General features: G+C 43.9%; 2 protein-coding genes across 5 annotated transcripts; one reads left to right on the top strand and one right to left on the bottom strand.

Annotated features, from left to right (window-relative positions):
- Positions 1–1,186: 1,186 nt before the first annotated feature.
- ZFYVE19 (zinc finger FYVE-type containing 19) lies at positions 1,187–17,943 on the top strand. 4 transcript variants are annotated; one of them, XR_005627091.1, is made up of 13 exons: positions 1,187–1,388; positions 1,896–2,017; positions 4,483–4,536; positions 5,041–5,201; positions 6,520–6,665; positions 7,560–7,674; positions 8,217–8,426; positions 8,919–8,998; positions 9,700–9,810; positions 11,200–11,342; positions 12,738–12,902; positions 15,766–15,845; positions 17,770–17,943. XR_005627091.1 is itself a non-coding variant. In XM_039705298.1 (11 exons), the coding sequence occupies exons 1-11, from the start codon at positions 1,335–1,337 to the stop codon at positions 12,808–12,810; spliced, it is 1,269 nt and encodes a 422-aa protein (XP_039561232.1). In that variant the 5' UTR covers positions 1,187–1,334; the 3' UTR covers positions 12,811–13,266. The 4 variants fall into 4 exon arrangements, 2 of the variants coding, with proteins under 2 accessions (XP_039561232.1, XP_039561233.1); XR_005627090.1 differs by lacking the exon at positions 15,766–15,845 and having other exon boundaries at positions 17,770–17,942; XM_039705298.1 differs by lacking the exons at positions 15,766–15,845; positions 17,770–17,943 and having other exon boundaries at positions 12,738–13,266.
- Positions 17,944–18,113: 170 nt separating this feature from the next.
- PPP1R14D (protein phosphatase 1 regulatory inhibitor subunit 14D) lies at positions 18,114–24,820 on the bottom strand. Its single transcript, XM_039705301.1, has 4 exons — positions 24,593–24,820; positions 20,415–20,510; positions 20,197–20,229; positions 18,114–18,182 (listed from the first exon to the last, which is right to left on the bottom strand). Exons 1-4 carry the CDS (start codon positions 24,773–24,775, stop codon positions 18,114–18,116), a joined length of 381 nt encoding a protein of 126 aa, XP_039561235.1. The 5' UTR covers positions 24,776–24,820.
- Between the last annotated feature and the right edge of the window lie 2,610 nt (positions 24,821–27,430).

Raw genomic sequence — 27,430 nt, 5'->3', positions numbered from 1 at the left:
CACATGAAACCAGATGTTTTTAAAGAGAGACTCACTTCCACAAGCCTCTGTGTGTGTGGAAGAAATAAGAGTGTTTGTGCCCACATACTCCTTTTTTACCTGCTCTGCAACTGTCCTGGTTCCTGCCTGGGAGGCACATCAGAGCCTTTGAGTGCTATGCTTTTGTAGTCTGTAAGAACCAGAACAGAGATCTGTCAATTATTACTGCAGGAGAAAAATAGCCTGGAATAAAGCATTACAGAAGCACACAAAAACCTACTACTCATAGGTCTATTTTTGTGTTTAATTTAAAATACATTTTCCTTACATAAAAAAATAACTGTGATTGAGATGACACTTGCATGACTACAACCCTGGTTATTGAATCATAGAACAGTTTGGCTTGAAAGGGACACGTAAAGGTCATCTAGTCCAAAGCCCTGCAATAAGCAGTAAGGCACCTGCGCGCCCCGCGGTTAACAGCGTGACTCATTTGCACTCCGTGACTCTGCAAACACTGCAGGGCACTCACTCCTGGGGGCAGGCGGATCAGCCTGGCAAAAGGATGGGCTGGGGATAACTGGAGTTTTGTGAGACTGTCCTGGTTCCTGCCTGGGAGGCACATCAGAGCCTTTGAGTGCTATGCTTTTGTAGTCTGTAAGAACCAGAACAGAGATCTGTCAATTATTACTGCAGGAGAAAAATAGCCTGGAATAAAGCATTACAGAAGCACACAAAAACCTACTACTCATAGGTCTATTTTTGTGTTTCATTTAAAATACATTTTCCTTACATAAACAAGTAACTGGTTGAGATGACACTGAACTGCAGTTCAGCTGATTCTTACTATTCTGAACCAGGATCTCACCACAGGTTTAGGACAAAAAAAACCCCGCCCAGGGTAGCTTGAGCACAATACTGCCTGCCTTAGAGAATACGCTTTCTTGTTTTATTAACACCCAAGAGCAGCTGATGCCCTCTGGGCCAGGGACCCTCCGGCGGGGCGGGCAGGGGCACCGGACTGCATGTACCACAATGCATCGCGCGGCGATGGCAGCCGAGCCGGCCGGCCACCGGGATCGTGGGGAACCCTGGGCAGTGTAGTTTACTTGCGGAGAGCTGCCTGGCCTCTGAAGGCCGGGAGGGAGGAGCAAGAGACTACAACTCCCATAGAGCCGTGCGTCGCCAGTTTTGTGTTGGGGGACGGGAGGGTGGTGTCCGCGGCTTCCGGCTTGTGACAGCCCCGCTCGCCGCCGATCCCTGGGCCTGAGGCAGCCGCGGCACCGGGCAGACCATGGAGCCTGGGATAGCGGGGGTGCAGCGCCGTGCCTGAGGGCGGGCTGGGGCGCAGCGCTATGGATAACCGGTGCTATGGCTGCGCGTCCAAGTTCTCTGTCTTCAAGAAAGAGGCAAGTCCGGCTGCGGGGGTCAGGAACGGGCCGGTCCCGCGGGTGCCTCCCCGCCGTGCCAGGGACTGAGAAGGGAGCCGGGAGCTGCCTCGCCCGGCGCCGAGACACGCTTCCCGGCGTTGTTGTCCTTGCTTACTGAGCTCTTAGGGTGCCTAATTCCGATATGTCTTCAAGTATGAGAAATTACTGGCCAAAGAAACAAAAAGTCATTGAATGCCATCCCTCTAATGCAGGATTCTGTCATGGTCTCAGACAGTTCACACACACACTTCGCTGTACTATGGGGAGAAGTGGAGACTCTGCTCCCAGCAGGAGTTATCTGCTGGTGCTCCAAGGTTCTTGAGTCTCCGTATCTTCAGCAGCAGCTGGTGAAACAGTTCTGTCACCAAAAAATCAGCATAGCCCCAGCATTATTCTGTGTGTGCCTCGGCACGGGCCCTGTGCCCGTGAGCGCAGCAGTGGCGAGGTGCTGAAGCCCTGTCCTGCCCCTCTCTCCTGTCTCTGCAGTGTGGCTGCAAGAGCTGCGGACGGTCCTTCTGCTCGGGCTGCCGGAGCTTCAGCGCTGTGGTTCCCCGCTGTGGAAACACTCAGCAGAAGGTGTGCAAGCAGTGCCATGAAAAACTAACTGGGTAAGATGGGAGCGTTTCTTCACCCAAAGACAGTTTGCCGATTTTTTCCTTCGGTTTACATTCAGTGTGGTGTTGCAGATTTCTGCAGGAGAGCTCTGCCTTCCATATGTGCATGGATGCTGCCTGTACCCCAGAATTTCAAGACAGGACATCTCTGAACTTATTGTTATATGAGCTGTGCAGTCCTAAAATAGTAATCAGGATTTGTGCCTGTTCTCTATGATCTGTAGTTTGAAAGCATCAGGTTTAAATCTTCATGGATGGACACTGAATTCTTGTGGACAGCTTAACTAGATGGGCTGAGGTTAAGCCACACTGTGTTTTTGCCTAGAAATCTACACTGCTTTAACAATTCTGGCAGTCTTCTCAGCTGTGTATAGCTGAGTAGCCTGACAATAAGATGCTCAAAGTGTTAGTAATTCTGTGGGCAAACAATGACATAAATCCTCCACACTGAGGGATCTCTGCTATATGTGGCCTGAAGATGTAAAGTTCTGTAGCCTAAAGCCTATAAAACTTTTGCTTTTAAAAGAAAACTTTAAAAATTATTTGCATACATAACCAGTAGACTTCCTGTTGAAAACAAAACGTGATTCAGTAGCAGCAGGATTTTACACTTGAACAAGCAACATAAAAACACAGGTGTACACCAGAATTCCTCTGTCAACCAATTCTTCTGTGCCTTCTTTTTCTCTTGCATTTCTCTTGTTCCTTTTCCTCATTTTTCTCCTATAGCAAGGAATTTTCATCAGCAAGGGGGAAATTTTCTGGCTCTGCAGATGTTGAAAGGAGAAGAGCCTCATTAGTGAAGGTCTTCATCTTCATGGGCTGCTGAAAACAGTGAAGGACAGTATTCAGTCTTTTCAGTTTTGAAATTATCATTTCCCTTCACAACTTCAAAGCCATTAAGAAAACAGAGCCACCTGTCTTGATGTTTCCTCTGGGTGTTTTTTTCTCATAATTTTAATATCAGCACTAGAGAGCTACAGTAGAAAAACAATCTTCCCTGACTGGATAGCAGGTAGATTATAGAATCATAGAGTGGTCTGGGAAAGGACCTTAAAAGTCATCTATTTCCAGCCCCTGTGCTGTAGGCAGGGACACCTTCCACTAGACCAGGTTGCTAAGAGCTGCATCCCACCTGACCTTGAACACTTCCAGGGATGGGGCATCCACATCTTCTCTGGGCAACCTGTTCCAGTGTTTCGCCACTCTCCAAGTAAAGAATTTTTTTCTAGTATCTAATCTAAACCTGTGCTCTTTCAGTTTAAAACCATTTCCCCTTTGTGCTGTCACTATGTGCACTTCTAAAAAAAAAAAAATCCTTCTCCGTCTTTCCTGGAAGTTTCTGGGAAGACCCCAGAGCTGAATGCAGCACTGCTGGTGGGATCCTGTGAGAGAAGAAGAGATGGGTAGAATCTCCTCCCTTGCCCTGCTGGCCATGCTGCTTTGGATACAGCCCAGGACACAGCTGGCTTTCTGGGCTGTGAGCACACATTGCTGGGTCATGTCCAGCCTCCTATTCACCAGCACTCCCAGGTCCTTTTTGGCAGAGCTGCTCTTGGTCTGCTTGTCCCCAGCCTGTGTTGATACCAGGAGTTGCCCCAACCCAAGTGCAGCACCTTGCACTTTGTCTCATTTAACCTCCTGAGAGTCCCAAGGCCCACTTCTTGAGCTTGTGCAGATCCCTCTGGCTGGCATCCTGTCCTGCAGGTAATACACATAGGCTGCACTTCTGTAAGCTGCATATGTTGTTGTTCTGTGTGCAAATAGCTTTCAGAATTGAAGCCTTAGAACTTTGGAAAGCATTCAAACAATGTTGCATTCAGTCATTGCTATATGGGCCATAGCTGTGATTTCTAAGAATGAATAAAATATGCTAACTAACTTGCATGAGTGTCTAGTTTAGTCCCTCAGCCTGAACACAGCAAAGTGGAAGAGTTAGACCTGTTTTAAGCATGTAGTGTTCAAGTGTTTTGTAAGGTGTTATATAATAACTTTTGTAATGCTTTGTTTTACTTGCATGTTATATAATTCTGTGTTTGTTGCATGCCCCAGCTCCTTCCAGAGTGTCCTGCTGCATGGAAGTTAATTACACTGGGAGTCTTACCTGAGTACTCCCCACCTGCTCTCTGAACTGGGAGGTGCAGGCTGTGGGAGGCAAGGGTATTTCAGCCCCACCTCCTTGGGATCACTGATGACTGTATTAAATCACATTCTGTCCAGATACAAAACAACTGGACCAAAGGACAGAGATGAAGGCTCCTGCTGTCCTGGGCAGCTATATTGTCTTAATCCCTTGCATAAGCTGATTCCTCTCAGTATTAATGAGGTTAAGAAAGGGGCTGTACCAAGAGGTCAAGAAACACCTACTGATTCCTCTTGAGATGGGAGACTAGATGATTGTCAGTATTGTCAAGTACTGTCAGTATTTTGAGTTCAGAGAAATAATTTTTGTCTTTCAGAGAAGGATCTCAAAGCAGTTCAGCAAAATGGTCACCACCAGAAAACTACAAAAAGTGAGTTGCACTTGCCAAGCAGTTCTTTCTGCTGCAGATCAGCCTTTTAGGGCCTCCTCTTCCCCTGTGGATACCAGTAAAAGTGAGGCTTGTGGTGTGGGTATTTGCTTGTTCAGAGTTAAATTAAGGATGGACTTTTTGTTTTCTTATTTAGGCTGTTAGTTTGTTTGGAGGGGTGGGGGATATGCTCTTTTGAATAGACTCCTGAATAGCCACCTGCCTGCAATTATCTGTGGCTGACCAGAGTTGGCTTGGAAACAGGAACCTTGTGGTGAAATGTTCCTTGTCTGCTGGGAAGTGCTGCCAGATGTGTTGTTCTTGTGAGCTAAGGTTTTCCTTACTCTTAGGAGTACTTCATTGTGCTGATATTGGAGAAAATTATTTCATTTCTGTTCTGCACTGGCATTCTTCAGATAGCTTGTTGGGTTCACAGAGGATGTTTTCTTATCTCTGGGTTAAAATCCTTGTTCTCATTGACATGTATTTTTTCCATCCTTGTCACAGGCGTGTAGCAGCTTTTGAGGCTAAACAAAACCAGCTGAAAGACCAACAGAAAGCAGCTGCAAAAGCCCCAGGTCGAGCAGGCTGCAGATACCAGGGGCTCTCAAAAGAGGATAGAGCTATTGCAGAGAGACTGGAGAGGCTCAGGGAGGAAAGGAGACCAAGTGAGTTTTAGAGAACACCATAAATACCTTGGGTGGGAACACTGCTATTTGGGAAACAAGGAACGTGGAACGAAAGTGCTGGGCTTTAAGTGGCTGTGATATTAGGGGGATGGAAGCTTAAAATAGGACAGAGCATCCAAGGTCTGCTGCCACAATGGCTATCTTCTACAATGATTTCAGATCAATGTTCCAGTTTCATTTTGCTTCTTGGGGTTCTCTTGAAACTACTCCTCAGCTACCCTAAAATTACTTCTTAATTTTCTGTTTTTTTGAGTTAAAAACATGTGTCTAACCCACTTGGAGTAGAATTAAATTGCTTCTTGGGGTTCTCTTGAAACTACTCCTCAGCTACCCTAAAATCACTTCTTCATTTTCTATTTTTTGAGTTAAAAACATGTGTGAAACCCACTTGGAGTAGAATTAAGTGAAAGTCTTTGGCCAAACTATTTTGAAGAAGGTTTCCTGTGAGTCATTGCCTTGGGCATCAGCAGTTCCAGTCTCTGTGGGACTATGTTCTGATCAGCCTTGTCTCACAGAGAAGGAAAAGGATTTTCATCCCAGTCCACAACTGTCAGGTTCTGGGACTGCTTTGAGGTGCTTGCATGAGAATAAACTATTTTAGATGTTATGTATGGTCTCTGAAAGGAAAAGAACGCTCTTCAGAGTGGTTATCTGGTTTTTGTAGAATCATTGTGTCCAACTGTTAACCCAGCATTGCCAAGTCCACCACTAAACCATATCCCAGAGTGCCACATGTACCACATCTTTTGGGTACCTTCAAGGATGGTAACTCAGCCACTTCCCTGGGCAGCCTTTTGCAGTGCTTGACAACCCTTTCTGTGAAGCAATTTTTCCTAATAGCCAGTTTTTCCAATCTAAACCTCCCCTGGAATAACTTGCAGCCATTGCCTCTCATCTGTTATGTGGCAGTGGATAGTTTGAGTCTGATGAGGCTGGGATTGCATTAGGAGATGTGGGACCAATGGACTGGACTGCCTAAATTACACTCATTTCTCTGCCTGTCCCTAAAATCCCAAGTCAGCTGATTTCCAGATGACATCAGCCTAATACTTGTGTTATGGCTAGGAGATAAACTGAAGAAGGCAAGGGCTTGGAAGAAAGGGATAGCAGTTAGCATCAGGGTAGTCTCTGAGTCACTGCAGAATGACCCTTCATTCACGTCAGGGCTGGGCGAGGTTTTTACTCAGGCGTTCAGAGTCTGATTGCAGAAAGAAATACAGTTTTAAGGAAAGAAACATGTAGCTTTTCATTTTCAATAACAAAATAATCTCCTCCCTTGGGTTATTGTGAATTGCAGAGTCCATCCCTACTCAGGCTGAGATCGAAGCTAGGCTGGCAGCCCTGAAGGAGGATGGCCGAGGACCTGTTCCATCCACAAGGGAAATGGAGGACCGGTTGGCTGTCCTGCAGGGTAGAGATCCTCCTTCCCAAGCTCCCAGACCTGTAAGCTCCCTCAGCTCTTTAGTCAGCAATTTATTCTGAGCTGACACAGTAACTGGTGTCACAGCATGCTAACCATTCTTCCTTCTTCAGCCTTTTTGTGTTCAGGTAGCTTTCTTCAGAAATCTCTGTTTCCTGATTGTGTCATTGCTCCAGAAGTAAATCACCAGCCTTTACCCATTCAAAGCTTCAATTTGAATGCTGAATGTTCCTTTATGCCAGATATAGTTTGTGTGCATATTTTTAACAATAGATGCTAAGGTTTTTTACTCTCAACTCACTTATGTACATGAGTGGTCATAGCTTTTCAGAGCTATTTGTATTGCAGACTTATCAGCCCTACCTTCTAATTACATCTTCTAGCTGTTACTGCATATCAGCTGGGCAGAATCCTGTTAATTTTTCCAGAAATGGAAGCCCAATGTGATTTGTCTGAGTTTGCAGAGGAATAGTTGAATATATGCCTTGAAAGCCTATAGGAATAATCTTGTCCCCCCGGATACCATTTCCTTATGGTTCTTTCAGCTGCTTGCCCAGCTGTTGTCGTAGGTCTGTGTGGGGCTTGCTGGCTGGCACTGTTGAGAATGGCACTTAGTTTACTCTGGAGGTAGTGGCAGAGCTGGAGCTGGGACCCAGCAGCTTGTATTTCTACACATTCAGCACCCCTTTGCCTTGTTTGGGTGACTGCTCTTAGAGCTGTGTGCATTCAGCACCTCTGAAAATGAAACCCTTACAAATCTTACACCACGTAACTGTAAACTGAGATTCTCAATATCAGTGGAGGCATCTTTGTATACTGCTCCCATCTAGGGTGATCTTGGTTGCCAAGATTCTCCTTTGATTGAGTAGACCACTTTCCTCTCATTTGCCTTTTCCCAAACTCCCCTGGTTTCTTAGGTGCACCAACCCCCGGATACCCGAAGTCTGGTCCAGCAGACAGATGACCTATTAACTCAGCTGTCTGAGGAGGTTGCCATTGATGAGCATTACAGACCAGGAGTTCAGCCTCAAGGTATCTTGTTTCAGCTTCTAAAGACTGGTTTATGTCTAATAATGTATGTGCTATGCTGAGAAGGGGGTTTGTGCCTCCCTATGTAACTTACAGGTGAGCTGAGTGTCCAGTTTGTCCATATCTTCCCCTTATAATCCCTTGCACTGGCCAAGAGCAGCCATCTGGCTCCACTCTGTGTCTTTGCTTGGAGATAGTTCCTTCTTGTCAAGATTGTATTATTCAGATTCTCTGTTTCTCTAAAGTGTTTCTCTTCTCCCTGGAGAGGAGCTGTTGCTACTGCTAATGCACCTGTGCACATCAGAATCTGGCATACCATTATCTTCCTGGCTGCATTGCTTTCTCTGTAAACTCACTCTAAGCCACAGATTAGCTCATTTTCTTCTCTTTGTGTACAGTGAAGATCCCACTGGCATGCCTTTTCCTCTAGTTATCCAGTTTTGTGGAGAGCAATGAGCTGCTCTCACAGCATTATTTGTCATGTTTTCTGTGCCCAAGGAGCATTGCTGCTGAGTCACCAGTGTGTTCTGTGTGTCTGTCTGCAGCTGTTAGTAGCCAGAGTTTGAATGATCTCAATCGGGGAAGTGAAGATTGTGTTTGCCCTGCAAATCTGGACCCAAAACAGCTAGAGGAAGAGAAGAATAAACTTCTGTCAGAAGCTGCTGCTGAGTTGCGGGAAGAGAACACTAGGCAGGAAAAGATCCTACAGGTTGCCAAGAGACTGGCAGCACTCAAGGGCGAGGACCCAGAGAAAGGTGGGTAGCAGATGAGAATACAGTGCCAAGAGAGGAGTCAAATTGCTATGACAGAGTAAATTCTTTATTAGTGTTTATCCATTTAATTCTTCTGTTCTGCAAGAAACAAACTGAAATTTGGTTCCGTCTGCTAAGGTGTACAGGATGGTTTGTCATGAAATCGTTATGAAAGATCTAAGTTGAGGATAAAGGCTGGAACTGTAAGGTCAGGCTGCTTTGTCTTGCACCCTTCTTTGGGATAATTTTAGCATGCTTTGGTGAGGTTAACAAAACTTCTAAAAGCAAAAGTCTGGTTTTGGTGGGGATCTTTTCCATCTCTCTTCCAAGTATTAAAAATAAACAGTAATGTCCTTTATGAGGAACCTGCACCTTAAAAGGTCAGAGTCAGAATGGACAACCAGCTCACACCACAAAGAATTGTCTCTGGTACATTAGTGTGCACAAGGCTTGAGGCAGGTGTGAGTTACAGTCTCACATTTCCTACTCCTACAGTTACACTGGAAACCTATAAGCTCCCTGACAGTGATGAGGAAGTGGCTGAGGAGGAGGCCATTCGCCAAGTGCTGAAACAGGTCAGAAGTGGCAACTGTGGCCTTGTTTTTCTTCCTCTTGGTTATGCCTCATGAGTGTGTTACCTGGTGAGCATACAAAGATTGTGTTTCTGTTCCTGAGAAGAGTTTCCTTCCTTACTTTCCTGGTGGTTTTCCAATACTAGCTCCCGTGGTCCATTCAGCTATTTGACAGGCAATTGAAAACAATATTTCTGGTCTGTCACACTGTCTTTCTCATTCATGCTTAGTGTCTCTTGTGGTCTGCATGTGTCTCCTGCATAACCACACTTTGCTGGTACTTCCTCTCTTCTTGTTCTGTGTTTTCCTCCAGCCAGTTAGAACGTGGATGATGAGATGTGTGCTGTGTAGCTCAGCTTATGCTTACATTTCTCCCAAAAATGTCTCTGAATTGTCTTGCAGGCAGACCTGAGCTTAAGTTTGTCTGATATGTCACATGTGTGTGATTAGCATGATGCAGAGGGCCTGCTAGCTGCACTGCAAAGCAGAGTGTGTGAGCTGCAGGCCCCTGCTGCTGCAGACTGTCCACAATGGACACACAGTGTTCCGAGTGCAGAGTGAGCTTTCATCTGTCTGGGTAACACCAGCTGCATTCAGACTTGTCATCTCCTGTTACTGCATGAGAGCAACAAGCACAGGAGGTTTAGGGCCTAGAATGAGGCTGTGTTTGAAACAAGAGACTTCTTCCTTTGTGTTGTCACCAGCTCACAGAGGAAGCAGCCCTGGATGAAGCAAGTGGATTCAATATTCCCCCAGATCAGACCACCCAACTAGGACCCTCACAACAGAACCTGTGTAAAAAAGCAAAGCAAAAGGTCAGTGAAATGGTCAGGATCTCTTGAACTGACATCTGGAATGTTCCAGAGTGTCAGGAGAGTACAGTTCTGCAGCAAAAGTTTGTTGTATCATAGGCTTAATGCAGAAAAAAAAATAAATAACCAGTTTCTCCAGAGCTAACAAGTCAAGCAGCTTCTGCAAGGCTGACCAGCTCTGAGCTCAGCTATGAATCATCCTTGTACTTATTAAAGGAATTGTTCCCTGGAATACAGTTCCTTCCAGTCTGGCTTTGAGTTGAATGTTATAGAGTTGTGTAAACCAAGAGAAGGTGGTAGACACCTCACAATATATATATGTATAATAAGATCAACAAGGCCATGGTCTAGTGCCATACAATCTGAACCAGAGTAAATGGGAGGTTTACCAGTGTTTTCAGCAGAATAGAACCTCTAGACAGCATTCTACTGTTCATATTCTCATATAATGTCAGAAGAAGGAATTAGTAGCAGGATACCCTATGCTCAGAGTGGATTCTGGCCTACTATGGAAATATATACATAATCTCTAATGTGTATTAAATGCACCTGTGACTCACAGGCACCTGTTAGGCCTGCTCCCATTGGAAGAAATTATATAATTGTAAACATTATCAAAAACATCAATCTCAGGTATGACACCTTGCATTTCTGGGATTACTGATGCAAAAGATAGTGTGAGGAAAAGATTGTGTCAGGAAGCTGCCTTTGCCAGTGTCCAGGCACTATGTCTTCAGTGTGTTTTAAGTTCCACAAGAGTTCTCTGTAAGGGAGAAGGAGGCCATAGTTGGCTGTATGGATATATTTAGATTATGATTTCAGAAGATCTTTTTGTCCCAGCCTCAGGTATGAATGAATAGTAGGGGCCTTTTGGCAAAGCACTTCTTTTGTACAGTTTTCTTCCCACAGGGAGAAAACAATGATCCTGTCTCCACATTCCTTTCCCTTCCCACACAGCTCCTTTCAGCAAAACTGTTTGATCTGTAGCTTTTGCAGCAGGAATTGTCTGTCACATGGTATTGTTGTGGTGCCTGCCAGAATATCTGAGCTTTATGCCCTTAACACAGCACATGCAATGTGGGTGTATGTCACTGTAGACACTAAATGAGGCTGAATACCTCTTTACATTCCAAACAACATAGATTTAAACCCAAATTCTAAAAACCCAATACCCTAGGTTTTTATTTGACAACTAGATGTATAGATATACATATAGATATATGTGCCTGTCCCTGCACTCTGGGCAAGTTCATCTCACAGACTTAGGATCAGCAGAGAGGAAACTGTGGACTATGGGACAGGGTACTGTGGCCATCATGTGTTACAGTTAATGTCCTTTATTGTCCATGCTGGGGTTTGAACTCTCTGTCTCTTGTTTTCTGTGTGAATTAGAGCCACACTCCAGCCATCACAGCTCTTGCAAGGGCAGATGATAGTGATGAGGATGAGTTACCCTGGTGCTGCATCTGCAATGAAGATGCCACTTTGCGCTGCCATGGCTGTGATGGGGACCTCTACTGTCAGCGCTGTTTTTGGTGAGTCTTGCAATTCCTCTGGGTCTCAGAGGTGGGTCAAAGGTAAGCTTGTCCTCTTTGTATGTTTTTCTCACTAGGCAGAAAAACAGGCCGTAGGAGGCAAGATTTGAGGAATCCAGATTTGAACTAAATGCTGGTTGTTAGAGAAATACTTTGTGAGATCAGTAGTTGTTCCAGGCTTCAGGAACTAAACTGGTCCTAGGCAGAAATGCTTCAGTGCATGTTTGGGCACATTGTCTGAGTGTTCTCTGGAGCAGCTGATATGCTGCATTACGTGTGATGGGATAAATGAGGCCATTGTTCAGTGACTCCTATGGCTTGTTAATGCCATTGATGGATGACCTAGGCTGGATTCCCTTAAAGGGGGAGATCAGATATTATGAATTCCTGAGGGTTTTCTTAGGTTGAGACTTTGCAATCCTAAACCATATTAAAAATTCTTTGTTGAAATATGTATGTGTGAGCCTTTTTTCACCACTCAGGCTGGTGAAAGACTTGCAGCAGCTGTAGTCTTTGTTCTGAAACACAGGTAGCTTGATTTTTGACAAAATTTTCATGCCTCAGATTTGGAGGGTTAATTCATTTGAATACAAAGTTATTCCTGACAGGTTGTGTGACTTCTCTTTTTCCAAGCCTCAGAAGTATTGGGCTGGGTTCTCAGATTTGTGCTGGATGACATTAAGACAGCAGGTTGCTAAAAATGTGGTTGGATAATAAGAGATGCTTTTTGTGCACATTGTCTCATTTCCTGCAAAGGTGTTTGTAGGGAAATGCAAATGCGGTGGGGGAAGTCCATATGAAAATGTTCAGAAAACATATGACTGGCAATGTTAGATTGTTAAAACAAAGCATATGAACAAAAGTATCTGACAGCAAACATCAGTAAAAGCAGATTTAACAGTCTGGCAGGTGAGTGTATCATCCACACACTGCAGATGCAGGCTTGTATCTTACTCAACACTGCCTGCTCCTGGTTAAGACAGCTGCCAATACACTGCATTATTTTCAGTTATTTTCCAGAGTTTTCTGGAGGAGACTGTCACTTCCTCTGTTGTCACAGTTGCTAATGTCACTGGAGTCACAGACACAGTGCTGAAAATGAGCTATGAGTTACATGAGTCTCTTCAAGAGGGAAAGAAGCAGGACCTGTTGTCATTTTCAAATCCAGTGACAAGGATGAGCAGACATTCCCATAAAGCACCTTAGAAATTTCTGTTAAAAGCAAATATCTTAAGTAGTTAGTCGACATCGCTGCCATTCAGGTCTTCACAGCCAACTCTTGGGATAAGTTTCTGGTTAAGGGCTGCTGGGAGTGCACTGCTCTTGTGCAGTGGCCAAGGGTGAGTTCCTGGCCTGGGTATTTGCTTCTGACTGCACTTTGTATTTGCTTCTTAGGGAAGGCCATGAGGAGTTTGACCTGAAGGACCACCACACCTCCCGCTATCATCTTCCTTGCAAACAGAAGTGACCACACTTATGGGCAGAAGAGGAGCTGGAGAATGGGAAAATAGAGAAGCCAGCCAGATGGGAAGAATCTAAGTGGATTTGCAGCCAAAACGGGTGATGTTTTGGACAGTTAAAGGATGTGCTGTAATTTGAGAGAGGCTTGGAGGGTGTGTGACTTGGTGTTCACAAATACACCTGAGAAGTGCAGGGTTTGCTGTGCATGCTTGGGGATAAATGAGAACTTGATATGAAGAGGTGGATACAAGTCTGTAAATACAGATGGTAAGACAATGTGGGTAGCAGTAAAGATGTGTGTTTAAGGCAGTACTGACTGGCTGATAAATAACTTCCTGCTTTTACTAACAGCTTATACACTGGTTCTACAGGCAGGAAAGCACTTTGCACTGAGAAAAATGTCTGCATTGTGATCATGTGTGTGATGGGAACTTGCAAAGCATAATAAAAATGATTTACAGAGGCCTGTGGTTAAAGTCTCTCCTGAAAATGCCTGATAGCCCTTATCAAAGTGTTGCTTTCTTATAAGGGTATGTTATTCCTAGTGTCAAGCAGCTTAGGGAAAGAAATGAAGAATAGTGAAGTCATCAAAAATGTTTCTGTGGCACGTCTGGAAAACATGCAGGGCAATGTTGCTCACTGGCATGAAAGGAAGGATCCTTTGAAAAGGTAATCTGCTACTGATACAGTGTTGTGGCCTGCAGTGGCTGTGCCAAGGTCATGTCATCTGAAAGAGCAACATGTTAGTCTGAAAGAGCTACGTATAAGTCTGAAAGCAGAATTTGACTTTGTTTATTATTTGGTCACCTGGTAAGATAAAAATGTTACCTGTGTGATGCTCTTCATCTGGTTAGGAGCAAAGCTCAGTTGCATATGTCCATAGCCCTCCTGGGAGACAATCCAGATGCAAGTGGCACTTGCCAGTGCCCAGAACACCCAGAATTGCTTCAAATACCCAAGTAAATTGGCTGTAAACGTGCTCTATTATTCCATCAGGATGAGCTCTTTCCAAATAATGTGCCTTCTGAGAGAGCTCTCTAAGGCTGACAATTCCAATTGCAACAAAATTAAGGATTTGCCCTTGACAGGGAATTTCCAATGAATCTTGCCTGTCTGGTTTGACACTGCCACTCCCAGATGTCTGCCTTGCCCCGGTGCTTAAGGTCAGTGCCTCCAAGGTGAAGTGATGAAACTGTGTTTACCTGCACCTCTGGTCAGAGGACAGCAAGTGAATGAAACCACTGTTGAAGGTGGGTTTCTGCTAATGTGTTGCTCTGGATCAGACTCTTCAACAAAAAGCTGGTTCAAACAATGTAGAATAGTAATACTTTAGGTCAACACACTAAAAATGGCAAGTGTATCCAGCAGTGCCATCAAAACCTTTGCTTAGGAAGGGGTGGCAAAACCTGACTTCTGTGGAGGATCTTCTTTCTCCTGGCAGCCCTTTCTTCATCACTGCCTGTCTCCTTTGGGCAGGTAGATGGGAAAACTATTTGAGTTGTTCTGATGCAAGAGTTCACAATTAACCCTATGACACACAAAATTTAAGTAAGCTATTTAAGTAAGCCCTGAGGAGCTTGCAGTCTTAAAAATCAAAACAAAATGCTGTTCTTTATTTATGTTATCATAGGAGTGACACTTTTTCATTGCTATTTGACATGGATAATTAGTCTGGTAGTAAGACAGCCCAGTTCTATCTGAGGTTAAAGCCTTCATGTTTTACATGTACAGGGGAAGATGCAACTATCTGTTCTTATTTCTCTCCTAAATTGATCCACTGCTTTGGGTTTCAGCCTGTGTCTTCCCAAGCAGTTAGTAGTAATTTTGTTTCTTGATCTACAGCTGCTGTTTTTTTCAATATCTTAGTATGAGCTGGTATGATACTTGCAACATTTTTGAATGCTTCATCAGGCACAACAAAACTTTGAGCTCCCTTGCAGCTAGGCAGCCTCTGCCTTGTAAGCCCTGCCCTGTTCACATCACTATTAATGGAGCAGGTTGCAGCCGGAAGCAGTTTATTTAGATTCCCAGATTGGTTTCTGTGGGGCCATCCTAAGGAATCCAGAAATGCACCCAACCCATTACCTGAAATAGAACTTAGTCATACATGGAAGACTCTCTTCAAGTCATACAGACACAAGCTGCTGCTTTCCCTGCACCACTAATGGACATTTTTGTGGCTGCTGCACTTTCTGCATGTAATGGGGCATTTTAGTAGTAGCCCAATCACTTTCCCCTGAAAAGCCATTCCTACTGTAGCTGTTGCCTCAGTGAACTCCATGTAGGAGGGGCAGAGGGGTATCCAGATGGGCTGTCTGCAGGAAGCACACCTAGCTGAATCTGTGTTGTGAAAGAGGAATGCTGCATGACCTTTAAGAGGGCAGTGCACTGTTAGCTGTGTTACTTACTCCCTATCCTTGTCTCTGAAAAGGTGCTGGTAAATAAAGATACTGATAATCAGTCAATTCCTGACAGGCCAGATCAACTTCAGTCACAGCTGTTCAAGGACAGAAGACAGCTTGGCATCTTCAAGAAAGAGATTCAACTTCTTTGCTCTTGTCTTTGTAGCAAGTCATGAGGGATTTTCTTTCCCTCTCAAAATATTTTATATGTGAATTATCGAATGTGGGCTCCACTCCAATAAGAATTCAAATTAGAAAAGTTCATGAACTTGCATACATTGGGTTATCTTTCTATAATCTAGAGGGCAAAGCTCCTTTCAAGCAACATTCATAGATAGTATCTACATACTTTTGCTAGTGGTGATACTGAGAAACAGCAAAGTTAACTGGAAGATGTTTGTAACAAAAATTTTTCAAGCATTGATTTTAATCTATCCTTGTGGTCTAGTGGGAGAACAGCCAAAACGTAAATCAAACCAAGTGTGCTTTACTATTGTTTAAGAATGAAACAAAAAAGAAGTTACTCTGATTGCATTACACTGCTTTTTCTTTTACACCAGTGAGCTGAGAAACCATCTACCACTGGCCACATGTTGCCTTGCTCCCCTGATCTCAGTGTGCTCAGTTGAAGTGCTCTCAGGTATCATTATATATCAGAATTCCTTATGTATCAGAACCAACTGCACATGATAGGGTCTGCAGCTTACTCTTTGCCTGCTGCTTGCAGAATAAGCATAAAGACAACTTTGGTCAAGTAGAGTTTTCAGAACCTGCTTTGTCTTTGATTCTAACAATGTCTACCTTAAAGCACAGACAAAAAATTCTTTTTGCGTCACTCCATATTGAGGAAATACTGTTCTGTAGAACCATTCCCAGGGGAAAGAAGCTATTTCTCTTGGGCCAGAGGAGAGGCATGTCATGTCTTTGTGCTGTTGCAGCTCGGCAGAATAAAACAAAGCCTGTTAGTGGGGTATGTAACTAATCTGAACTCCTATACTGCTGTGCTGTAGCTAATTGCATCTCTAGTTTAGGACACTCTCCTTATCCACCCATCCACCTAGCTCTTCCACCTGCACTTCTGTTTGATCCTAGTCTTTTTTTACCAGTGCTCAGAGCTTTTTGTCAATATGCTGCTCTCCTTTCTCAAGGGGTGTGTTACATGAGTGTTAGCAGGTGTCATCCTTAAGCCAGATCTGCAACAATTGCAGGTCTGGATTTAAGCTTTTGTTATGTTACTGATTAAGTTGAGATTTCTTGAGGGTAGGCATGTCCCACTAACCCCTTATTAAGCCAAAATGGGGATGTTCCCAGGGCTACCAAAGACATATATTGGACCTGATAGAGAAAGACCATTTCTCCAGCCTAGTGGGTGAACTTCAGAACACCTTGGAGCAGTCTTAGAACAAGACATGAGGTCCATGGCTTGCCAGCTTCCAGTCAGATACAAGAAAAGCATGTGAAAGGAAGCAGACCCTTACATCACAGTTGTTACTGCAGCTTGGATTTTGTCTTCTTAGAGGACACAAACTACAGTTTATTCACTGACAGCTGGAAAATAGGAAGGAAGAACAAGATAATAGTCATCACTCTGCTACTGATAAAGATGGAAAGACTAATGCATTTAAGATATTACTGGTTCAGCCCAAGAATCCTTGTTTGTCTTTGTTAGCTAACCTGCATGTCCCTCTCGTTCCGTAGTTGGTCCCTTCTGCCTGGTTCACCAAACACACAAAAGATGTACTCAAAAGCTGGCCTTGAATGTTCTGCTCTGTAGGAGCTCCTCTGGATGTGACTCACACTCATCTCTTGTGTTTGCATGGCAGGTATCAATGTAGGGTCAGGGCATAATGTGAGAGCGCTCTGCCTAAGCAATCAGCCTCCATTTGCTGTCTTGTGTCCTAGTCCATGTGTCAAGTTACTGACTTGCTGAGAGGCTGGATGTAGTTTCCTCTGTATTTTTCCAGGCAAATATTAGTTGTAGCCAGAAGAGTTTGTGCAGCAAGGTACTGTGTCCTACTTCCCTGCTCATTTGTGAGACCTACCTGTCTGCAAAAGTCTCGCTCCGAGATGCTCCCTGAAGGGAACTTGGGAGCAGGTATTTTTTTACTTCAGGTTTTCTTTAGAATCTAAAGAGAGAGCAAAACCAAGTAATGCATGGTTGTTTTTTTCTGCTTTAATATAAAATAAGTATTTTCCAACATCTTTTTAAACTAGGAGAAAAATCATTCCCAGACCTTGTTCCTTTAGAAAAGGCTTCTAGGTTTTAAGTCTTAAATTCCACAAAATGGAAAAAAAATAGCCATTAGCTGTAGCAGCTGTTTCACAAACTTCTTAGGAAAACCAGGTGCATCCAAACTATCATATATTTTCTATCCAACCTCCATAAATAAGAGAGGCTTAGTAAGACTTACAAAGTATGTGCAATGCTGTAGAGTCAGGTACAGCAGTAACAGGCAGGAGATCACAGTTGGGTTTAAGCCAGACTGAAATGAGGTGCAGCTTAACAGTGGCTGATTTTCCATGTTGATGAATGACTGATAACCAATGCCTTGTTTTCCTTGCAGTGGATGAAAAAAGAAGTCTTGAGCTCCTGAGAATTGTATTCAGTGCTCCTTGGCCAGCATGGAGATTCCTAGAAGAATCTAAAGGAGAGAAATCTTGTCCTCTTCCTCAGGTTAACACACGCTTTAAGAATCAGGAAAACGTACAGTCTAGCTTCCCTGCTGTGTGTGTAGATCTGGAAGGAGTGGAGACTTCAAACCACTGGTACAGAGTTCACAAACTTGGTGAAGTTTGTCAATAATAATAAGTCCTAAACACATTCAGAAGTTCTGTTGCTGATCCTGTTTTTTGTCAGGAAGATACACATTTCCTTTTAGTCAGAGCTGGGTTTTCCATGTGAGCAAGGTCATTTCTTCTGAGGATTGGTGACTCTTCTGAGACCTCTCAATCGACTGAGCAATTCCGTAATGAAGTCCTGCAATAAGAGTTGGTTGCAGAAGGATGTCATATTAATTCCAGCACTCACCAGCCCAAAGTGTTCTGTGGCATTGCCATCATTCCCACATTCACCCTCACATTGAGCAGAAACCAGAATTTTGACATATATTGAGCAAACCTATATTTTAGCTTAGGAAAGGAGACCTTGTGATGGATGAGAAGGGTGTAAAAGCTCCTCCCCTTTCCCTGTCTCCCTTTGGAACAGCCATGCTTACTTTCTCCTCAGGAGCTAGCCCGACCCTCTTTATCCCAGATGCCTGCTTTTCCCACCATGAGATGACCTCAGGATGTTGTTCTCTTTTAGGTTCCACTGTTTCCTGTTGCCACCATAACCTCCTGCCCACTTCTGCTGCCCTCCCAATCTAGGGCAAAGCAAGCTGTCCCTCTTGTTGAACCAGTAGAGCTCCATGTTGTGAATTGCAAGCCATCCTGGAGCTGTGCCAGTTCTACAAGGAAGTGGCTGGCAGAGAAGAGGTGGAGCAAAACATGTAGGACTAATGATAATGTTGAGCAGGGTTTGAGGACAGGCAGAGCAGATAGATGAGCAGTTAATGGAGACAAACCCTGACTACTTTGCTGACACAGCCAAGGACTATGAACTAAACTGGCCTATCTGGTTATTCCAAGCAGAAGGCAATGTGACTAGTGCAAACTTTACCCCCTGCATGGCAAGTAACATCACCATAAAGAGGTGTGCAGCCTTTCTTACCCAAAGACATCGCTACATGTTCCTGTAATTAGACAGGGTCACTGGAAGTATTGCAGCTTGTTACCATTTGTGCTGTGTGGAAGCCCAGCGTCCTCACTTGGGTGATCAGAGGTTGCCACAACATGCTCTGGGAGTAAATGCCTAGGAACATACCCTTCTTTTCAGTCAGTCCTTTCAGTTTCTTGTCTGCCTTCTGCAGTTAAACTGCTGTGATCTTTCAAGGAAACTGGATTCAAGATCCCCAAGGTGAAAGTATGTGTTTTTGCCAACGGGGCAGCAGTATCTGTATTCAACAGGTACTGTGCTGCCCACAGGACATTTTCATGGCTTCTGAGTTAGCAGAACAAACTCTCTTCAGTTACTGCTCTGGAAGTGTGAGATTCTTGCCTCAGATCTGACATTCAGACACTCTGAAAATTATTTCATATTGCCAGCTTTGCTGAAACCCCCGCTAGGAGAGCACCTGTGATGATTGCTACAGCCCAGTTTAATTTCAGTGATACTAATATTGATTCAGTGATTGAATTTCAGTCATGCATTCATCTCATTTTCTGTATGTTCAGCACTGCACAGCCACATTGGCACGACAATACGTGTGGTCTGATGGATAATGTGCAAGCAGAATGTTCACATGCAGTGCATGTGCCTGAAGCAGTGATGGGGACCACATTTTGCACAGGTGTGCAGTGCAGCAAAGGCAATCCCTGTGTGGTGCATGCACACAGTATTGCCTCCAATTGTCTGGACATTGTGGGATTTAACTGTCTAATTCAAATAAAAACTTGCAAAGTTTTGTGGGGGGAAAAATCCATGTGTAAAACTAACCTACATGGCTACTGCTCAGCAGTTATCTGCCCAGTCCAACCTAAGGACCATTCTGCACCCTTGTCACTCATAACCCTAGAGTGTTTTAAGCTAAGAATGCATTCAGTTAATAGTGTAAAAAATGGTTATGTGAGCTATGTCATTGTCAATGGCTTTTCTACACTGAGGATCAAATAACAGCTCAGACTGATCAGCTTAGGATGTTCGAAACATAGAAAGAACTTCTCTGATTGTAAAGCATAATTACTTACTTGCTCTAGTGCTCTGCCTTCAGCTCATTCCTATGGATTTATATGTAATTTTACAATCACAGAATAAAGTGGCAAACACTTTGCATTATGATTAAACAAATCTGCATCACCGTAGTGTCTTGGCTACTCATCCAAGCAGCAGCAAAGACACTGTAACAGAATAGTGTAACATGTATACATGTAAATTTATATGGTCCTTCACTCACCTCTGTGGGGCTGGAGCACTCATGGAGGATTTCCTAAAAAAACAAGGAGTCGTCATTTTAGTGTTTTATGAGTTGATCTAATTCTCCCCTCCCTACAGAAAGGAAGGCTCAAGAAAGCATCATGCAACACTACAAACACCTATTCTCTACCCCACATGCCACTAGTCTTTATGAAGAGAACTTCACTAACATAAAATCAACACGTCCCTCTATCTGACCTGTAGTTTTATTTTCTGTTCTTCATTAGGGACCTCCAGGAGATCCTCAAGATCAATTTGTGGTTCAGGAGCTGCTGCCTCTGTTTCCTCCCTTAGCTAAAAAGAAAAAAAAAACCACCAGAGTTAATTAACCTTCAAGAACTCTAGAGGCCATCTTTAAAGAAGTAAGCAGCTGAATTACAATAAAACTATGCTGCAAAGTTGAGGACAAGATATAAATCATCTCAAAAAAGGGAGGTTCTTGTAATGGATTGTAATGGAGGGCATGGATTCCAGCCCCTTTGTAGTGTCTGCTCCAGCCACACATCCTGATGTACACATCTTCATCTTTTCCAACCACTACACTGCTCAGGGATCATCATCCATCATTGGAAGACCATTTCAAGGATATCAAACTGCAGTGCCACATATACCAGCCTGTGACACCCTTCCTCTATGAAGAGTTCACCAAACAGAACTCCAACAGGCTTAATCTTAGAGAGGCATAAATAATAGAAGGAGATTTTAGGTTTTTATGGTAATTACACTTACATACTTTGTATTTATACTAAGGCTTTTGGCAGTAATGGAGAGAAAATGATGCTGTTGAAAGACCTAACAATATTTTGCCTGCTTTCTCTAATAGATATGAGAGGGATATAATAGTCTCCTTTAATGTAAGAGGGACTCCAGGTTTTGGTGACTGGAGTAATGATCTTGTACTGCATGGGGGTGTTAGTTTGTTCACTTGATCACAGACACATTTTAGCTTCACAAATCTCTATAAGCCTACATTTTTCCAGTGTATTTGCAAAATTAATCCTTCACTACACAACACTAGTGATATTTTGGCATAGTAATCAGTAGAATAAGGATACTGGGTGAACAGCACAGTTCCTGATTGTCAGGTTGTGGCATTTATGGATATGCATGTAAAACATTAAACATTAAAGGCAATACTTACAGGGAAAAAAGAAACTTTCCTGGGCAATCACTGATACCGAGCCAGAGAGGAAGTAGAAAGCCCTTGTTTAGCTTTGATACATAGCTAACTTAAGAATAAATAATAAACCAGAACTAAATATATTGTGACCCACACAGTATTTCTTCTTAAAAGTAACAGTTTTCATGAGACCTTTTAGAAAACAGGTGTTGATCCAGCCTGACTTTGTCTCTGGTTAAGAAGCTAAGTAGGCTGGGAGGGTGTGATAGGGTAGGAAATCCCTGTGGTTTTTAGTCCTAGTGTGGATGCTCTTCTGGATTCCATATGCAAGGAATCATCTTGAAAATCAGTCTTAGTTTTGTTGCTACAAAGCCTTGTGACAGTAAACATCATAGCATTCCCTCTATGAAGGGAATGTATCAGGAGGTGATGTTTGAGCTCACCTTGCTGTCATTTGAATCTCTGGAAGACACCCAGGAACTTTGCACTGCCAAGGGCAGGTGGAGCAAAGGAAGAGGTAACAAGACAATTGTAATGGAAGTTGATGGATACAAGGAAGCCCAAAGAAGTAGGACAACTAAATAGTCTTGTCACAATGCACAGAGGAGAGCAGGATGACCTGCTGGACCTCTCTGTGATTACAAGTAATTTACTGTGGCACATGTGTGTATATGAAGAGATCCTGCTAACAGTCTCTGACCTGGCACAGCATTATGTTATGTAGTTCCTTGTAGAAAATCTCTTATGCTGGCCTGAATACATCAGGAAGCAGGGAAATCTGTTGTGCTGAAAAGATACTAGCAAGGACAATCCACTGGCAATCTGTTCCTGTAAGGGCATGGTTGGGTTTCTCACTTGTGCCTGCTGGGGTTTTGCAGTAGGGAAAAAGAATCCCCTTTGGGCAGCTACTGTGATGGCAGTAAACAGCTCTTAATTCTCCAGAAAACAGAAGTGATAATGTAAACTGACTTGTTTTTCTGACACCTTTGCAAGTGTAAAGGCCTATCTCTGTACATTTCAGCAAGAGTAGCACATGGACAACACCATCTTGGGGTCATGTTACTGGTCATACCAAGTGCTTCTTGTCTGTCTCAGAAAAAAAAAGTGACAAAAATTTAACTCTTTAAAACTGCAGTAATTCTCCAAAGGGCAAGATGTTCTGTTACTCAAAGCAGCAGCCATTCTCCTTGCTTATCTCAACAGTCAGGAAGAGGACTCTGAATTGAGTTACCAACTCCAGGGACAGTCCCTTAAATGCCAGTGCTGGCATGGTTGGGAATCAATATTGTTGCTGCCACTCTTTTGAACAGCCTTCACTCACCAGGACTACCATGCTAGCACTTTGCAGACACACTGAATTTTGCCTGTCTGACTGGGTGTGCTGATAACTTCTGCTCCCCTGTGCACTGTATAAATTTCAAAATGCATTATCAAGAGGCCTAAGATACACCTGTAAATTTCTTACTATCATTCTAATAAGCTATAGAAAACAACTGGAAATTCACAACTAACTTGAATAGATTAGTAATTTTTACTGAGCAAGCTATGCATGGGAAATCTAAAACAATAAGTTAACAGAACAGAAGTAGTAATATTTTCAGACAAGCCATGCATTTGCAGCAGAAGGAAGGACCTTTTTCTCCATATTTGTTTTCTGCCTGTTCTTTGCATAAAGCATAAATTAAAACAGAAATTAACTATTTTTATCTCCCAACATGGCATGAGAATCTGGCACATTCCCACAGAAATATCAAATACACAGTCACACAGGAAGTCACACCGAAGATTATTATAATAATGATTATAATAATAAAAACAACAGCAACAACAATAATAAGGACAGACTTAGAAGCAGTTCCTGAAGTCTGGGTCTTCAGCTGTGAAGGTGACATCGTTCTGTAGCTCTCAGGCCCAGAAAATCAGCCTGGGCAGGCAAAAATTTCTCTGTACCATCATGGCAAGTAGCACAAAACCCACCATTCATGACCTGTTCTGACATGTCCACTTCAGTGTTGATTGCAATTTGAAACTGCTGATGCTCAGAGCGGAAGACTCTAAACAATCATCAGCTCTTATTTCCTTGTATCACAAAAGTGTGCTTAACACTGCACTGGGCGCAAATACAGAATACAGGACAGAAAGGGCCTGGCAGTTCATTTAGTCCATCCCTATCCAGGACATAAATAAGCAGTTTTACACAATTTGCTAAACCCATCTGTGTCATCTGTTGAAGATGGAGATTCTCTGTGAGTCAAGAAAGCTGTGTTCTCTTACTGTATCAGCCACTGTCCTAGAGAGAAAAGCAAAATCCTTAATCAAGCCATTTAAATGTGTTTAAGATCATATGTACAATGGGGGAAAACCTTTCATCTTTTACTATACCACAGTCCAAAGGATTATCTCAAACACAGAAAAACACTATTGCTTCTGAAAGCACCCAGCATAACTGTTATGCATCTAAGGACAATATATGAATAGAAGCAATAGTACAGGGTTAAAATTTCAATATACCCAGGCAGTGCTGGAACATAAATGCCACTAACCCAGTGAAAAAATGCAACAGCTGAAGCAAAATCCTGTACCATTCAGGTGCTATAGACACTCCTGGATCTTTCCTACTGGAACAGCTCTCAGGCAGGCAGGAAGAATTTGTGAAGGACTGTTCCTGATGTGAAGGGAAGCTCAGGCAAGGGAGACAGCTCTGGGGATTGGTGAAGATGGAGGCATAAGATCTCTACATTTGAGCAAAGAGTTTTTTCCCAATCTTCCCTGTTGCCAGTAGTGTGTCCAGGCTCTGCAGTTATGGGCACAGCACATTCCAAAGTGTATTATTCAAACAGCAGGTAGAGCCTCACTGTTGTGTCCAAAAGGAACAGGGCTACACTGACCACTCTAACCCAGCTAGCTTGGATAGTGCTCACTGCAAAGCCACTCACCACATGGAATTCAGCAACAAGAATCACCCTGGGTTTATCCATCTCCCTAGGTTGTGCTACTCATGCTGAGCAATAGGTACACCCCCTCAGTGGGTGCAGCTCCAGGCAGTTCAAAGCCAGTTGGATTGCATCAGCGCAAGCTTCCCTGCCTGCCGACACACCACTCAGATGCTGCAGAGGGGGCATGGAGATACCTGCTGGAAGTTGAAGACAAGGAACTATTTCCAGTGAAGCAGAGCAAGCAAACCTGCGTGCCAGCACACAGGGCTCTACTCCCATTCACCTGACAAGCAAGTGGTTCCTGTGCCCCAGCTACTCACCCGGCACTGGTACAGCTCCTGCAGCTGGGCGTTGATCCATTCCTCCAGGTCCAGCCAGCGCTGTAGGTCTTTGCGGTTGTACTTTATGGTCAGCTTGCCCAGTTTCCTGTGTGATGATTCCTCTCCAGGTTTCTCTGGCGTCTGGAAAGTCACCCGGGGCAGTGCACTGGAGTTGCTGGCCATCCTCACTGCCTCCTCCTCTGACAGCAGGAACCCACCTTCCTCTGGGCTCCCTCACACCTTTTCTCTGTCTCCTTTAACCAAAGCCTCTCTGCAAGCAGTGCCTCCCAGCACAAGCTAGTTACAGGCACCAAAGGTGGGAGGCATTGGTGATCCTAGGGAGAGAGTTAGGGGTGGCCACAGGGCTGGGGCAGCAGCCAGGCTCTGCAGGCTGAGTTACAGCCACAGACTCTTGGGTTTCACCATCAGATGTGCTGACAGAAGCAGGGAGGTAGGCAGAGTTGTTGTAATAACATCTGTTGTTAAAAGAAGCCAAGTGAACCAGGGAATTGATGAACCATGTTTGTTAATATTTAACACAAGTCAGGTCCAAGAGGTGGAGAAGAAGGAGGTTTTAAATTACTGTTTTCCTACAGGCATAACTTACATGCATGTGCAATTCCAGAGGGTTGATCCATACATAATGCATTGAATCCTGCTGCAGTTCATACTCAGTAAACTGCCTGCAGCTACAGGGTTTAGCTCCCTTTGAGATGGTATATTTGGCATTTTCCAGCTAAAGCACTGGACCCAGCACAGTTAAGGAGTGGTCTGGAATCAGGCAGCTCATTCATTATTTTACAGTAGTACGTCAGGAAATGACACTGCAACCCAAAGCTGGGCTCAGCAGTTCTGTTTTTTGTTCTATCAGCTCTCTCAGAAATTTCTGTAGAAATCCCAATGACATTAATTTGAAATTATTTGAGCATGGAAATTCTGGGATAAAAGAAAATATCTGTGCTCCAAAAAGTACAGTAGCTGATCTGATGGCACTGCAGGGGAAAGACCTCACTAGAGATATAGCACCATCTCCTTCCCACAGAAGAGTATTCATGGTAAACAGGTTCACCTGCTGAAGCATCATAAATGGCTATCAGACTATATATTATCAATGCTTGGTTTACAATTCCTCCCCACCTGGTCAAAGGTCTGCAGCATTATTGCCCTATAACATTTAGAAGAGTATGTGTGAGAAGTGCACACAGCTGTTCTGTTCAGAGGAACAGAAATCAGGCTGGCTGTGATTTCAGGGTGCCAGGACTCTGTCCCTCCAGATGCTGTCACACCTCTTTATCCAGCTGTTCCCAGAGCCCGCCAGCAGCCTGCCCAGGGAGCTGTCCCACCACACGGACAAACCAACTGAGACCCTCCATCCTGAAGCAGATCAAACACCTCCAGTCTCATGATTCATGTGGAAAAGCAAGTAAGCCTCTGCTATCAGGAGCCAAGTTTGGAGGCCATGAGCTAGATAAGCCAAAGGAAAAGCAACCAACCCTTCTCCATGAAAGGTGCTGCATGAGCCAGTCTGCAGAGGGGCTGGTCTCTCAAAAGCTTGCCCAGTCCTCCGGCATAGTTCTGTTCCCAGAGGGATGGTGGTACATCTCCCCAGCCAGCCAGCAAAATCTTGTACACAGGGTAGTAGAAAAAAGAGCAGGGCCATTACAGCCCTTTCATCCTTAATGTGAGCAAAAAAATAAAATTAACTTTTTTAAAAACCCTTTTCAGGTGGGAAATTCTTCAATTTGCTTTCACGTACATGAAGAATAAAGTGTTAAAGTATACCTGAAACTGATATCTCCTCGGTTCTCTGACAGCCTAAAACTTCTGTTCAGAAGACAACAGTTAGCTTTAATTTTATCAGCTTTACCCATTTTTCCCCACTGCTTGGCTGTTTCCCTGCTCTAATTCCACTCCTAAAACTTCTTTATTTAGATCCAAGTTACACAGAAAAATCTGTGTTGAGAGGCTTGTAGCATACTTAGTGAGTGCAGATTCTTCAGAGATTCTTAACTAGTGGAAACCTTGTAAAACCCATTGAACAACTTATAATGCCTTTACAACTATTGGCTTTTCAAAGGTTAATATGGCCTAAAATGGGCAGATATTCACAAGGTAAGTCTGGACCAAAGGACACACAGGTGATAAATTCCTGTCCCCAAATAGAAGTGCTCTATTTTGCTGTTCAAGGACTGACATATTTGAAGAGGGAAAAGAGGGGGGAAACTGTGCCTCTTTGGTCCCAAGAATCTCCAGAGAGGCTGGCATTAAGAGCAGAGAAAGAGGGCCAGACTTAAAGGAGAAGCTACTTGTTATCTCAAGTCACTCCAAATGTCTGCAGTGGCTGAAGGGCTGGCAGGGAAGCCCCTTTCTTCCATCCCCTGTGCTGACTCTGGTGCTCTTGAGCAGTTTAGTTAATCTCTACATGAAAGGTGGGGTTGCCCTGTTAGTATTCTGCCAGCATGGTTGAATTTATGAAGCAGAGGATCCAGAAGTCACAGGAGAGCTGTGAAAATGAGGGAAAAGGGAACATAATGTGCTCTAGTGGCTGTTCAGATAGCTTGCACTGCTGTTAAGTTGTAACCTCCCTTGAGCTGAGGTGCCACATCTGAAAAGGTCCACAGAGCTGTTCTCTGAGTAACAGACTCACCCCACTCCACCAACTAAGTAACAAATAAGGGGCACAAGCCCTCGTGCTGCTCCATCAGTGCCCTGCAGCTGAACAAGACGTTCGGAGGATGATGTCAGAGGCCCTCTCAGGAAAGCTGCAATCCAAAATGAGCCAGATTACAGGATGTTCATCATACTGCTTTGGCTTATTTCAGTTTAGTCATGAATTTG

Source organism: Passer montanus, unplaced genomic scaffold, assembly GCF_014805655.1.
Source record: "Passer montanus isolate IOZ18808 unplaced genomic scaffold, ASM1480565v1 scaffold18, whole genome shotgun sequence".
Taxonomy (NCBI): Eukaryota; Metazoa; Chordata; class Aves; order Passeriformes; family Passeridae; genus Passer; species Passer montanus.
Note: the sequence above shows the minus strand (reverse complement) of the source record. Positions and strands in the feature narration are given on the sequence as shown.